The sequence below is a fragment of the Coptis chinensis genome, chromosome 2, assembly GCF_015680905.1.
Source record: "Coptis chinensis isolate HL-2020 chromosome 2, ASM1568090v1, whole genome shotgun sequence".
Classification (NCBI taxonomy): domain Eukaryota; kingdom Viridiplantae; phylum Streptophyta; class Magnoliopsida; order Ranunculales; family Ranunculaceae; genus Coptis; species Coptis chinensis.
Window position 1 is genome coordinate 66,896,711 of NC_141457.1, and position 14,580 is coordinate 66,911,290.

At 39.5% G+C, this 14,580-nt stretch overlaps 1 protein-coding gene across 1 annotated transcript; it reads left to right on the forward strand.

Moving 5' to 3' along the window:
• The first annotated feature begins 1,433 nt into the window (after positions 1-1,433).
• On the forward strand, positions 1,434-2,687 carry LOC147517294 (uncharacterized). Its single transcript, XM_086593548.1, has 3 exons — positions 1,434-1,490; positions 1,865-2,148; positions 2,264-2,687. The coding sequence occupies exons 1-3, from the start codon at positions 1,434-1,436 to the stop codon at positions 2,685-2,687; spliced, it is 765 nt and encodes a 254-aa protein (XP_086449674.1).
• Positions 2,688-14,580: the final 11,893 nt, after the last annotated feature.

Sequence of the window (14,580 nt, forward strand, 5' to 3'; positions counted from 1 at the left end):
GGCTGAGGGAACGGGTCAAGGGCGTATGGAGACTTCTCCTAGTGGCAGGGGAAAACCAACTAGGAAGTCGTATGCAGCAGCTGCAGCAAAACCAAAGTATGGTCGGAGTATTGATGCATCTTCACTTCCAACTCCAGGAATGCAAGGGGAGTACCCAACAATATGTCTGATAGAAGAAGAAGTGGATCGAGGTATTCAATACTGCTTGAAATCGCTGGTTGGAAGGCTAGACTTAGTCAAAATGGACTTGAACAAGGTTAAAGCTTTAGTGATCGATAAATGGGCGCTATCAGGAGAATGCCTAGTAACTCCCCTGGGGAAGGGATACTTGATGTTTAAATTTGATAAGGAAGAGGATTACACAAAGGTCTGGGAACAAGGGTCTTGGTTGTTTGACTCTCGGAGTTCTGACCCGAGCAAATGGACTCCAAATTTCACCACAGAGAAGGAGACCCAATCACATGCGATGGTCTGGGTAAGATTCCCGGGGCTGAGCCTGGAATATTGGGAAGTTAAGAACCTCCTAGCAATGGGGAAAACACTAGGGCGTCCAATGCATGTGGGGCTAAAACCACAAACAATGCGAAAGCTGGGGTACTTTGCGAGTGTATTGGTCGACATCGATCTCTCAAAAAAAATCCCCGACAAAATTTGGGTCGAATCAAAGAAGCATGGAGTTGCCTTCTGGCAAGAAGTGCGCTTGGGAAAACTTCCGGACTATTGCACCCATTGCAAAGGAGTTGGTCACTTGGTCAGCTCCTGTCGATTCTTGAAAAAGGACCTGGCTCAAACAGGGAAAACAGTGGTAGCTCAGTCGTTGGGTGAAACTGAGGTGGTCAACTCTTCCCAAGGTGAAAGGCTGAGGGCGAAACCCATGACGAGAAATCAGAAAAAGAAATGGCGGAAAAAGAACAGAACTGCGAATGAGGAAGCTCCTAACTCTGAAATTCATCCTTTGTTGGTGGAGGAGCATGAGCCAAGGCAGCAAGAAGCCGAAAGAGCAGAGTAAAACGAAGTGAAACGGATGTTGTAGTAGAAAAGGCTGACCGGCAAAGCCGGGGGGTTTGAGGAGAGTGAAGGGGTAATCGACCACAAGCTCGCGAGGAACTGGAACCGTGATCCGAAGTAGAAAACAGGTTGTGGGGATAACCTTAGAGCCTAATCCTGAGGTTTTGGGGAGGTCTGAACCACAAGTACACAGACAGGAGATGATTGAAGTGCAAATGGAGTTGAATAAGGGCCTAAATATAGAGGATGGAAAGGAGAGGCACAATATGGAAATGGATGGGAATGCAGAAAATGAACAGGGGGATGCATATGGCACGAGCCAACACAACTCACCTGCAGAACGCAACACAGGCCCACAAGGTAACAGATTCCAGGCTCTAGTAGAAGCATAAAAGATTTTGGAGTCAGGTAACTGGGGGGAACAGATGGAAAAGGAAGAAGAGCAAGTGAAGAATAAGAAAGGGTACAAGCCTATGTGGCAGGTGCAGGTCCTTACCCCACCTTCTACTAGGGCCAGGATCTCCAAATAACATCATCCCATGAATACACTATTCTGGAATATGAGAGGAATAAGAAGACAAAATCCTTGGATGTACCTTGAGGATATTGTTAAGGAATATCAACCAGAATTTGTGTGTATTGCGGAGCCGCTAATAAGACCGCCTGCTCAGCTACCTCTGGCGCTTAGCAGATTGGGTTTTGACTCTATGTTTTTGCATAATGACTCTCCTAGTAAAGTGGGGAATATTTGGGTCTGTTGGAGGGAGGGAAAGGTAGTGACATTGTATGCTCTCTCACAACAGCATATCACAGTGAAAACTGGTAATCTCTTTTTGTCCTTCGTCCACGCAAATAGTGCATATGGCATCAGAAGAGCAGCACTTTGAAAGCCCATCCACAGCTAGGATTGGCTGTAGAGCCATGGGCTGTGGTAGGGGATTTCAATATAGTCTCTGAAATAAGCGAGCACAAAGGAGGAGGAACACCTTGTTTAGCAGCAATGTCAGACTTTAATTCTTTTATTCACTCAAATGCTCTGACTGACTCAACAACCATGGGTTTCAAATACTCTTGGTGCAATAAAAGAATGGGACATAGAAGAATGTACCAAAAGATTGATAGAATGCTAGTAAACCAAAGGTGGTTGGATGTCAGTGATGGCTGGAGAAGCAGAATTCTGAAACGAAGACACTCGATCTTCGTCCGATTGTGGGTTGGAACACCAAAATTCCAAAGCCTTGAACATCCCTTTTAGATTTAAGCAAGCATGGGTTCAACATGAAAATCTAAGAGAGGTGGTTGAAAGGAGCTGGAAGGAACCTTTGCATGATGCGCCCATAAGAAAAGTGGTTAAAAAGCTAAAGCGCCTCAAAATTGTTCTTAAGGAATGGAGTTGGAGGGTATTCGGTAATACAAAACAGCATTTGAAGGAGCTAGAGGGAGAGCTTGAGTCCATACTCAAAGAGCAGGAACAGGATCCTTTCAACTCTGAGCTACAGAACCAAGAAATAGAAAAGGCTATGGCGATTCAAGCTCTTAAAGATGCAGAAATCCTGACTCTGAGACAGAAAGCAAGAGTTACTGATGCTCTGGAAGGGGAGAGAAACTCAAAGTACTTCCACGCCATAACAAAGATGCGATTGGCTAAATCCCAAATTGTGGAGATACAGGATGAATAGGGAAACAAGCTGACGCAACAGGCAGAAATTAAGAAATTCATTGTGGAGGCATACGAGGAAAAATATAAGTACTCAGAAGTCAACATCAGTCCCTTCCTGCTAAATCTCATCCCCAAACTGGTTACTGACGAGGAAAATGCTTCTCTCACAGCCATCCCCACAATGGTAGAAGTCAAAGATGCTGTTTTTGCCATGGACGCTAACAGTGCCCCAGGTCCTGATGGATTTCAGGGATGCTTTTATCACTCTTACTAGAGTATTATTGAAGAAGACGTCTGTAATGCTATCATTTCCTTCTTTAGAGATAACACACTCCCTCAAGGTATGAATTCTAGCTTCCTCGTCCTAGTGCCGAAGAAAGACAACTCCATGGCAGTTAACCACTTCAGGCTGATATGTTTGAGCAACTTCCTCTTCAAGATCATCACCAAAATCCTCTCTCTGAGAATTAAGCATATTCTAAACCACCTTATAAGCGGAGAGCAATTAGCTTTCATTAAAGGTAGAACAGGCACAACAGGAATAGCTTTGGCCTTGGAGATGATGAATGAGCTAGACCTAAAGAAAAGAGGTGGGAATTTGGCAATGAAACTAGATATTACTCAAGCGTTTGATTCGCTCAGTTGGGAGTTCCTCCTCGAAGTACTATCACGATTTGGGTTCAATAATACTTGGTGCTCATGGATCTATACGCTGCTAAAAAGTGTGCATATCTCGGTAATGATAAATGGGGGTCCTTGTGGCTTTTTTGGAGCTGGTCGAGGATTGCGGCAAGGTTATCCACTCTCTCCTATACTGTTCGACATAGCTGAAGATGTACTAAGCAGAGGTATAAACTGGCTCTTCCATATGGGGAAGATTAAGCATATGACGGCAGCTGGAAATTGTCCGAGCCCGACGCACATACTCTTTGCCGATGATATTTTCATATTTGCGAACGGAGACATACGAGGCCTCAAACTGCTTAAGGAGATGCTCTATCTTTACCAGTTTTCAGCAGGGCAGTTTTTTAATCCATCAAAGAGCAAGCTCTACTTGGGCGCCATGTCTGAATCCAAGAGGAATCGAGTTGCCTCCCTGTTTGAATTCCACCTCGGCCAATTGCTGGAGAGATACCTTGGAGCATCCATTTTCCAAGGCAGAGTAACTCGTGTAAGAATACAAGCTTTGGTGGATAAAATCAGGAGGAGAGCTAGCGGATGGGCTGGTAGGATGCTGTCTTTCTAAGGGCGAGTAGTTCTGGCACAGTCAATATTAAGCAGTCTTCCGGTATACAACATGTCGGTGTATAAATGGCCAGATAAATGCATAAAGGAATGTGAACTCGCCATAAGAAACTTCATCTTGTCTGGGGATCCAACGGTGAGAAAGGCAGTCACTCTGAAATGGGAAAGGGTCTGTAAGCCGCTCGATGAAGGGGGACTCGGCATTAGAAGGCTCAAGGAGCTAAACCTTGCACTCCTTATGAAGTCAGCCTGGAGCTTTCTGCATGAGGAGACAGAGTGGAGCAGATTCATGAAGCAAAAATGCACAATGAGAGATGGCAATTACCTAACATACCACAAGCATTCATCAGTATGGCAGGGATTGAAATGGGCATTAAAGGAAATGAAGCCTTTCCTAGGATGGATTGTGGAGCAGGGCAGAAACATCAATTTGTGGCTGGAACCTTGGGGCGGGATCACCGCGGGCGTAAGTGGTTCAGGGAATAAACTGGAGAGACTTCTCGGCAAAGGTCTCAGACCTCATCATCAACAACAAATGGCATATCGCAGCACCTATCCAAGAAGTGTTGTTGAAAGCGGGCATCGATGTCCATCACCTCAACCCACCAACAGGAGAAGCGCACGATACCAGAATCTGGAAACCCTCTCATGATGGGATGTTCACAGTGAAACAAGGGTTCGAGGTGATTAGAAAAAAAAAGAAAAACAAGATCACCGGTATAAGTGGGTGTGGGCTCGTCATATCCACCCCGCACAAAGCTGGCCTAGCTTGGAAACTGATTCATCGAGTGGTCCCAACTGATGACAGAGTGCAAAGAAAAGGAGTCCATCTTGCTTCGCGATGTAGGCTATGTGGGAAGGAATCAGAAAGCGTGAAGCATATGCTCTGGGAGTGTGAAGAGGCTATGGCACTGTGGCAATGGGCTTCGTCTTACTTTGGAGTAAAACCCTCAGGCATCACCTTAAAAGCAATCATGGAGGCAGGAAAAGGACACAGCCAGATACGGAAGCAGCTCTGGAATGTTGCGGCTATCCATATCATAGTCCAACTATGGAAAGCTCGTAATAGCATTTTCTGGGATGATGGGAAGCTAAACCAGCAAAGACTAAAATGCGAAGTCCTCAAAGGGGTAAGTGCCGTTGGCATCCTACTATCGGGGACGATGAGCAATTCTGCCTTCGATCTTCAGATTCTGCACCAGTTGAACATCAACCGAAGAGTGCGACCAGTGAGTAAAATCAGGGAAGTGTCTTGGATCCCTCCTGATATAGGGGTAGTCAAGGCTAACACAGATGGTTCGGCAATCGGAAATCTAGGAAATGGAGGTGCGGGAGTCATTTTTAGGAGCTATACGGCTGAAGTTCTGGGTACATTGGTACAAGGTCTAGGGGTCACTACAAACTATGAGGCTGAAAGTTTGGCAGTGGTATTGGCGGCCGAAACAGCGGTGGAAAAAGGATGGCAGAAAATCTGGATAGAGAGTGACTCTATGGCAGTTGTTTTAGCATTCCAAAAAGGAGAAGTCCCATGGTGGCTGAGAGCATGGTGGCATAGAGCATCAAGGATTACTGACTGGAAAATCTCACATACACTCAGAGAAGCAAACTTTGGGGCAGATGCGGCCGCAAAACATGGTTCAACTTTGCAAAAAGGAGAGATCTATTGGAGTCCCAATAGAGCCCCTTTCATTAGGTCCCTAGAATGTCCTCACCGGACTTACTACAGATTTGATTTTTAGAGTATGTTGTAAATCCATTTTGACTGAGTTGTATTCTTTTTTACCAATTAATAAAACATCCTACTTGCATGCAAAAAAAAAAATTTATAAAATGCATAAGCATAGTTCCATATATTTGGGATTAACGATCACGTATATATACATTATTTTTACTTCCATTCCAATTCCCCTAATTGTCACAATGTAGTTGCTAACACTACCAAGCAAGACCCTACACACAAAAGCTTATCATCAAGTAGTGGACTACGTTTTCCAGTCTTATGAAATATTTTTAGTGGGTGTGTACCAAGAAAAAATGTCTTAATCTCACTAAAACCCTCACCCTTAATCTATAACAAGTCGATTTACATTTTTGTAGCTGATAATCTTGATGTTGTTCACGATGGGACAAATATAAATGTACTGGTTTTGAAAGGAAATCTCATATTAAGTGTCAAGGAATGTCAAGGAATGAAACTACCGAAATATCAAAATTTATATTTACTTCAAGAGACATCTTCACTTAATACTTACAGTGGAAAACATAAAGATTAGAAGAACCACAAAAAGAAAATTTTCAACCAATGCGATTATGTAGGCATTCCAATTTCTGCAGCCAATAATTGCCTTATCAGCCTCTTTTGATGACGCCTTCATGATACGTACAGGGTCTGAAAACCACACAAAATTTATAAATAACATATTCCATGAATAAATAACGCATTGATCACATAATAAAAGTATTCATCAGCCAGCACTAGAGAAAATTTCGACTATTAACATAGCATTTCCTTAGAAAACTTAGTTTCATATGTGCCACTAAAATTTCATAAAGAATAAGGGAACTAATGCCAATAAATTAAAGGATATATGAGATACCGAATGATTTTATTAAGCACTGGAACTACTAGGTATGAAGTGCCTTACTACATATGCAACTAGATTCAGCTACTCTAAATGATGCAACCACCCATGCAGGTAGGATGTCTAACTTGATAGTTGAGTATTTCTCAACAATTTCACTTCAGTCATGTGCAGTACTGCAGAGTAGACCAATAACAACTCCAATCGGGACTAATTTACAAGTTGAGGAATCCAGATAAGTTAGAGCAAAACCAAAGGAACATGGTTCGGGTGCTAAGTTCAGACTTGAATGTACTTATGCATCCTGAGACATGGCTCCAGATAGAATTGAATGAAACAAAATATACTATAGAAAGAAATTTAAATTTGAGTACCCCTTTGGTCCTATGAACTGTATGAAGGATGTCAAGTACTTCAGGATCAGGAGTAATTCCATATTTTGCTTTGATACGTTCATCTCTCTAAATTCTACAAGAGGATTCAAAGCTGAAAAAAAAACACAGACGCGCTTATAATCTATTCCGAAGCAATAATAATATTCTTTTGTACACCAAAGTTTCCACTCAATTTGTTTTTCCAAGTTTTGACTATACCAGAGAAGTAATACTTTCCAACTTTTGTTATGCAGCAATATGCACAATAGAGTTTCAGAAGAGGGGTTCACCACATGCTCATATATTGCTTTTCTTGGATAATGGTGCCAAGCCAAAGACCCCTGCTCAGATTAATAAGTTAATATCAGCAGAGCTTCCAGACCCAGAAGATAAAGTTGCATATGAAGCAGTCACACAGTTTATGATGCATGGGCCTTATGGAGATTTAAATTCAAGCTCGCCATGTATGTTGGAAAATAAGTCTCTAGACACTATCCTAAGGCTTTTTGCAGTGAGACTTCTATTGATCACAATGACTTCACCGTTTATAGGAGAAGAAACAATGGTCGTAAAGTCATGGTTAAAGTTTTTGATAAAACTGAATAACTGGACAATAGGTGGGTGATACCACATAATGTCGATTTGTGTGTGAAATTTCAAGCACACATAAATGTTGAGCACTGTAATAAGGCGAGGTTGATAAAATATCTTTTCAAGTATATTAACAAGGGAAAAGACAGAGCCACTGCCATTATTGTCGAAAATGTCGTCACAGATGTAGGTACAGGGAAACAAACCATTAGAGATGTAGATGAAGTTGAACATTTTCTTGATTGTCGTTATCTTTCTTCTTCTAAAGCATGTTGGAGGTTATTGAATTTTGAAATTCAATACAAAAACCCAATCGTTGAAAGGTTGCCATTCCATCTTGAAGGAGAGCAAATGGTCTATTACAGTGATAAAGATCTACGAGAAGAAGTCATAGAGCGCGAGAATGCATCAAAGACAAAGTTTATAGAGTGACTTAAAGCAAATGCCATGTACCCGTCTACTAGAGAACTTACTTATTATATGGATTTTCCCACTAAATGGGTTTGGCAAACCAAAAGTAGGGAGTGGACTCCAAGAAAAGGTGGTGGTACAAAAAAGATCGGCCGTGTCTACTATGCTCACCCTACATCAGGAGAAAGATTTTACTTGCATATGTTGCTTAATATTGTCAAAGGCCCTAGAAGCTTTAAATAGATCAGAACAGTAAATGGACCTACTTATCCTACTTTCAAAGTGGTATGTCAAGTAACTTATAAAATGAATGCTCCAAAAAATTTAGAGTTAATGACTATTTAGTACCATGAACTTTCACATTTTTTTCTAAATGGTACCCGAACTTTGTTTCTCGCCAATTCGTACCACGAAGTTTCAATTTAGTATCCTAGTTAATTTTCCGTCCAATTCCGTTCAATTTCACTAACGGTGTTAGCACTATTCACGTTAACAGTGTTTTTTCAAAAATTCAAATTTTGAAAAACAAAAAAAAACTATTCACGTGAACAATTTTTTTTTTAAAGAATCTTTAATCAATCTTAAAAATTAATTCTTTAATAAAAAATAATTAAAAAATACTATTCACATGAATAGTGTTTTTACTATTCACGTGAACAATGTTTTTTTTTTTTTTTTTTTTTTTTTTGTAATAATCTAATTTTTCAGATTGATTAAAGATTATTACACACACACACACACACTGTTCACGTGAATAGTGTTTTTTTGTTTTTCAAATTTTGAATTTTTGAAAAAACACTGTTTATGTGAATAGTGCTAACGCCGTTAGTGAAATTGGACGGAATTGGATGGAAAATTAATTAATGTACTAAATTGAAACAAATTGAATCGTACTTCGTGGTACGAATAGGTGAGAAACAAAGTTCGGGTACCATTTAGGAAAAAAAACGAAAGTTCGTGGTACTAAATAGTCATAAACTCAAAAATTTAAACCTTTTCACAATCAGAGGCACATCTATTATGCATGTATATTATTTGATTTCATTTAGCACATCTTTTTTATGCATATGTATATATGTATATATATATTATTAAATTAAATTTACCTGTCAGGCACTAGGTTTGCTTGATGATGACAGCGAGTGGGATGATGCTCTGAAAGAGGCCAGCGGATTTCAAAGCCCTAAAGTGTTACATGAATTGTTTGTGACATTAATGTTGAAGTGCGAGATATCATTTCCTGAAAAATTATGGGAAAAACATCGTCATGCTCTTGGAGAAGACATCTTATATCGGTATAAAAGAAATAATGGAAATCAGACATTGAATTTATCAGAAGAGAAAATAAAAAATTACACTCTGTGTGAGATTGAAAATATCATGCTCAAAAGAGGAAAAACTTTGGCAACTGTGAAGGACTTTCCATTTCCAGATATTAAGGACCAAATGCCAGTTGGAAATAAAATAATTGTAGAAAAATTTGACTATAAATGTTGTGCATTACATGATGAATACGTTAAATTGCATGAAGCCCTTAATACTGAGCAGCGTGAAGTTTTCCAATCAGTCACAAAAGCAGTATATTCACAGAATGGAGGTGTATTTTTCGTTTATGGCAGCAGTGGAACTGGAAAAACATATTTTTACAAGACTATCATTTCAAAGTTGAGATCATAAGGTAAAATTGTACTTGCAATTACTTCTTCAGGAATAGCATCACTCCTTTTACTAGGAGGCCGAACAGCACATTCGAGGTTTAATATTCAAATTCCTACCAATGAAGATTCAACTTGCAACATCTCAAAACATGAAGCACTAGCCAAGCTCATACAGAAAGCCGATCTTATTTTATGGGATGAAGCACCAATGACTCATAGGCACGGATTTGAAGCTGTTGACAGAACTTTAAATGGATGAAGAAACCAAACGTTTCGGTGGCAAAAAATTTCTAATGGGTGGTGACTTCAAACAAATTTTCCTAGTTATTCCAAGGGGTAAAAGAGGTGACATTGTTGACCCTTCAATAATGATAAATCATAAAAATGAATAGTTTATCTACGAAATGAACGATGAAACTCAAAACGTAAGTAAACTAAAACTATTTACTAGTCTAAATTTATCAAAGTTTCTACTCTCAATTCTATCGAAATAGAGTGGAGTAACAAATTCGTTCCACTCCTAGTTCTCTAGCATGGAATGTTTTCTAATCTAATTAGTCGGTCTTAAGTCAAATGAGAGCTTTACGAAGGGGGTTATACTACGATACAATATGAAATTGATTATGTTGAATTTAAACTACGAATGCTATGGAAATATGATTGTTTTTTAATCTAGATAAAGGATTAGAGGGGAATTGAATCCACCTCGAATCCAACTTAATAACCTAGCATAGATTCTTGTATCTCGATTCTTACGTTCTTACGACAAGAAATTCGAGTTCTAATCCCTAGTGTTCATGGCATTTCTACAAAATACTAACTAGCATGTGAGGTCGTCCACCCATTCTCATGGCGAATCACGACCTTCTAGAGTGGAATAGATTCTACAACGCTTCTACACTATACCACTAAGTTTTCATCAAAGCTTCATCAACCCCTCTAATGGAGGTTTTAGACTTGTGTCATCAACCCATCATTTCCTATTGAATTATAACTACACATCATATTAAAATTCTAACTTAACTAATTTAACTAACAATCCTTCAATCTACTTAAACTACGAAATGATAATCAACAAGAATTAAAACTAGATCTATAAATTGACATAACAAAAATCGAAATTGACAAAAATAACTATTTTATTTATCTAATCAATCAAGAACAATGATTCAAAGACTTAATCTAAAACAAGAATTGAAAATGAACTTAAACTTAATTAATTTATGAAAACTAGATCTAGAATTATATATATTTTTAGGTCTAACTAGCTACCATTAACAAAGAGCTAAGCTTTTGTTTTTATATGTCCAGATCCAAAAATCGTGCATGGGCTTGGAGCCATGTTTTGGGCCAGCAAATCAGGCCCAAAACCCAATTCTTTCAGTCCAAAAAGGCCTCTCCAGCTGCAGTTGGCTTCAACAGACTTTTCGTCCACTTCTGCTCCTCTGATTGGCTCAAGACTTAGACCATTGGAAAGCTCTTTCCGAGCCGGTCGTTTTGACATAAGGTAGGCCCCATTTCAAGGTCTGAGTCCAAAGATACGCCTTCGAAGTTCTAATTAATTGTGTTTGTTTACGCCCAAGGCGTCGACTTTTCAGCTTTTGACCGGGCTTTAGAAAGGCTTTGTCTTCTTGAATCTTGGCCTTTAATCATGGAACTCCTTAGTAACCGACCGTTGCTCCTTTATCTCGCTAAAGTGGCACATTTCTGCACATAATGGACTTTGAAACCTGAAATGCATAAAAACACTTAATCGGTGTTAACTCTTAATTATTACTCACATAATTGGTCTAAAAAGTATGGTATGAGGGTTAAAACTACAGTTTTGGGCTCTTATCAAACCACCCCAAACAGCATTTTGCTTGTCCTCAAGCAAAGATGAGAAATTAGAATAAGTGACCAAAAATGGAGTTTTATCTACTCTCGTTTATTGAGTGCGATTCGTTGACCATATGCAACAAGGCCTTTTAAACCACTAGGAATTCCCTAGTGGGACGAAGTTTATAGCCTCGTGAGAGTTTTCCAGTGAAGGTACTCACAAACTTCAACTATACTACAACGACTAAGAAATAAAACTATTGTTTCCTCATTCATGTCTCAACTATCTATACATCTCACTAGCAAATGAATAAGAATAACCAAGTCAAAAACCTAAACTAATATATGCATAATAATCAATCATCTATGATACAAATATATATATATTATGAGTAATACCATGAAATGCCTAGCAGGTTCGGTTCTGAAAACTCGGAATAGCGTCCTTAAGTAGGTCCTCACATAAATGTCAAGACAAAAACCACTCTGATTTTTCCGCTCAAGTTTAAGCACTCAAAGGTGTGCAGTGGGCACACTTTACCTTACAATCTCAATGACAACAAGGAAGCCGGGGTCGATCAAACACATCTTCCACTTACTATCACACTAACCTATTCCTAATTGAGCTAGAGGTCTTTATTAGGTGTTGCGGGGATTAGCAGATGGTTTAAGAAGGAAGGAAATGGATATTCAAAAGGACAAGTCTGAGATAATAGAGTCTTCATATTAGGTAACTTAGAGAAAACCTTGTTATTTACTTTTGCTTCTACACTTTGTTTCCATCCTTAGCCATATTTTTTTTCTTTTTCTTTGGCCTGTGACTCCTTTTATTATATATTTTTTTTGGAGTTTTTATTTTATTTCTATTTTTTTTTTCTTTGGATGGAAACTTCTTTTCTTTATTTTCTGAAGCAATTAACTAACTTTTGTTTACACCGGTTTTTCTCTTCTTCTTTCTTCCTCATTCTATTCTCAGACTTATTCTAGATTGGGTAGGTTGATTTTTTATTTTTTTATTTTGTTTTGTTTTTGTAATGTGGTAAAGGATTTGTGGGTTATGAAAGGCTAAAGAAAGGCTCGAGAGGGCTTACTAGCGGAAAATAATTCATAGGTTTGAATTTCTGGCTATATCGATCCAAAGAGGGCCTAAATTCTCTTAGGATATGGCATAGTGATCAAGCAAGTGGACGTGTGTGATTTCTCTATCCGATTTTACTTCTCCCTTGTGTCATTTCTCAAATGTTTCGCTCATATAAGGCTTTAGGCTATATTCTCACAGGATTTGTAGAATAAGTACTCTAGCCTAGCTTTAAACTTTATCGCTTACAATCATAGATACTCATGTAATATATTTATAGATAGATGCAAAGATTATTATCTACATATTAACCTAAGTTTCTAACAATTATTCTGATGCAAAAGCTACGTGAGACTTCTAGATTGTTAAGAGCATAGAGAAAGAAAACAATACCAATATTCCTAAGTGTATAACATAACTTATTTATTTATATTTTTTTAAAATTTTTAACTTGAAAACAAATGCATGTTATACATATCTATATCCTAGCAGATGCCTTAATTACACGTGTTTCTATGCCCCCAAAACAAGAAGCATGCTTTGTCCTCAAAGCATTTAAATAAAGAGGGTAGAAAAATACCATGGAAACGCTGCGGAAATTCGGGAACATCGCAAAACAAGGTTAGAACATACTAATATAGGAAAATAAAATATCCGACGCAACTCTAGAAGAGTTCCACCCATTATGGGGTTAATGTAAATTAATTTGCTTGGGACATAAGCGCACAATAACAAAACTAAAACTTACCTTATCTCCCGCTTTTAAACATCCTCCTCTTCATTAAAGAGATGAGGTTCCTTCAAGATCCCCAAATCCATTATAACTTGCCAAGCTTGCCGCCATTTATCATCTACTAATGCTAACCTGTTAAGTGTTATTATGTCCGATGGGATGTACGGGCGACGACCAAATGAGGTCGCGCACCTCGCCATCCCAGCCAAGTCATTATTCGCGAATGAGCTTAACCACCTAATTGGTGGGTCTCATGACTTCAACCCTTTTCCAATCTGTGAATTGTGTACGTAATACGTAAACAACTACGCGATGATGTGGCTTACCAAAACAGGCATAAGAAGATACTTATGCCTCATGCTTTGGGCTCTCTTAAGACTAGCGACTAAAACTTCGGGGAATGTCATATCGGCGACGCCCCTCAAATTTAAAAGCGAGGAAAATGTCACCAGCCAGATCATCGTTTTGCAGAAATGAACCGCCATTCCCCAAAATATTCATCGGGGATGAATAACATGGTGGTGCCTACATTTAGGAAAGGCTACCAAGGGCAATGCTATATCGCCCGGTCCATTACTCGAAATACCCTCCCCATAATACTCATGGAAATATGTATAATCATAAAGGTATGCATTATCGGTCATATATGCCCATGTGTGAACAGGGATAAGGTATTGGTAATCCCGAAACTAAAGCGACCACATTTTTATTGAATTTATGTGTCGTGGTCATCGACTACTGACGGAGAATTCTTGTTCTCCATCCCGATTACAATAGAATTTAACGTGGTCGTAGAAATAAGCGATAAAGTGTGGTGAATATGAATCGTCATCACTTACCGTAGATGGCGCCATCCTAATCGGGGATCCCGTGGTCGGAACCAATGTCCATAGGTCTCGGTTCCCAACACGTCTTCGAAAGACTGTTCAGGTATGACTATAGGAGATGTCATCTCAACGACTCTTTGAACAGTTCCAAAAATCCTGGAATGAACCTCAGAAAATTTAAATTTCCTTGTTTACCGATGGCAGGGCGCGGGTGCGCCTTAGAAGGGCGCCGTGTCGCTCTCGGGTTTTGGAATTACAGTGTTTGGCGACTAGCCGCCGAGGAGGCTGGTCGCGCCGTGGGTTTTGGAATTACAGTGTTTGGGCATGAGTCGCGCTCAAGGAGGGCGCGGGTCGCGCTCTGAGTAAAATTTCTGAAAGTGTACAGGGCGGGTGCACTCTGACGAGGCGCAGGCGCGCTCGTAAGTGCTGAAACAGAAGTTTAGAGGAAAAAGAAGGAAAAACTTGGAGTGAAAGGTGCGGGATGATGTTGGGGTGTAGTGTGGTTTGTTAGTGTAGAATGAAGGGAGTTTAAATAGGTTCTGAGCTTCCAAAATGAATCGGCAAGTTCCTTAATTGTTTTAAGGCAATTTCTGGA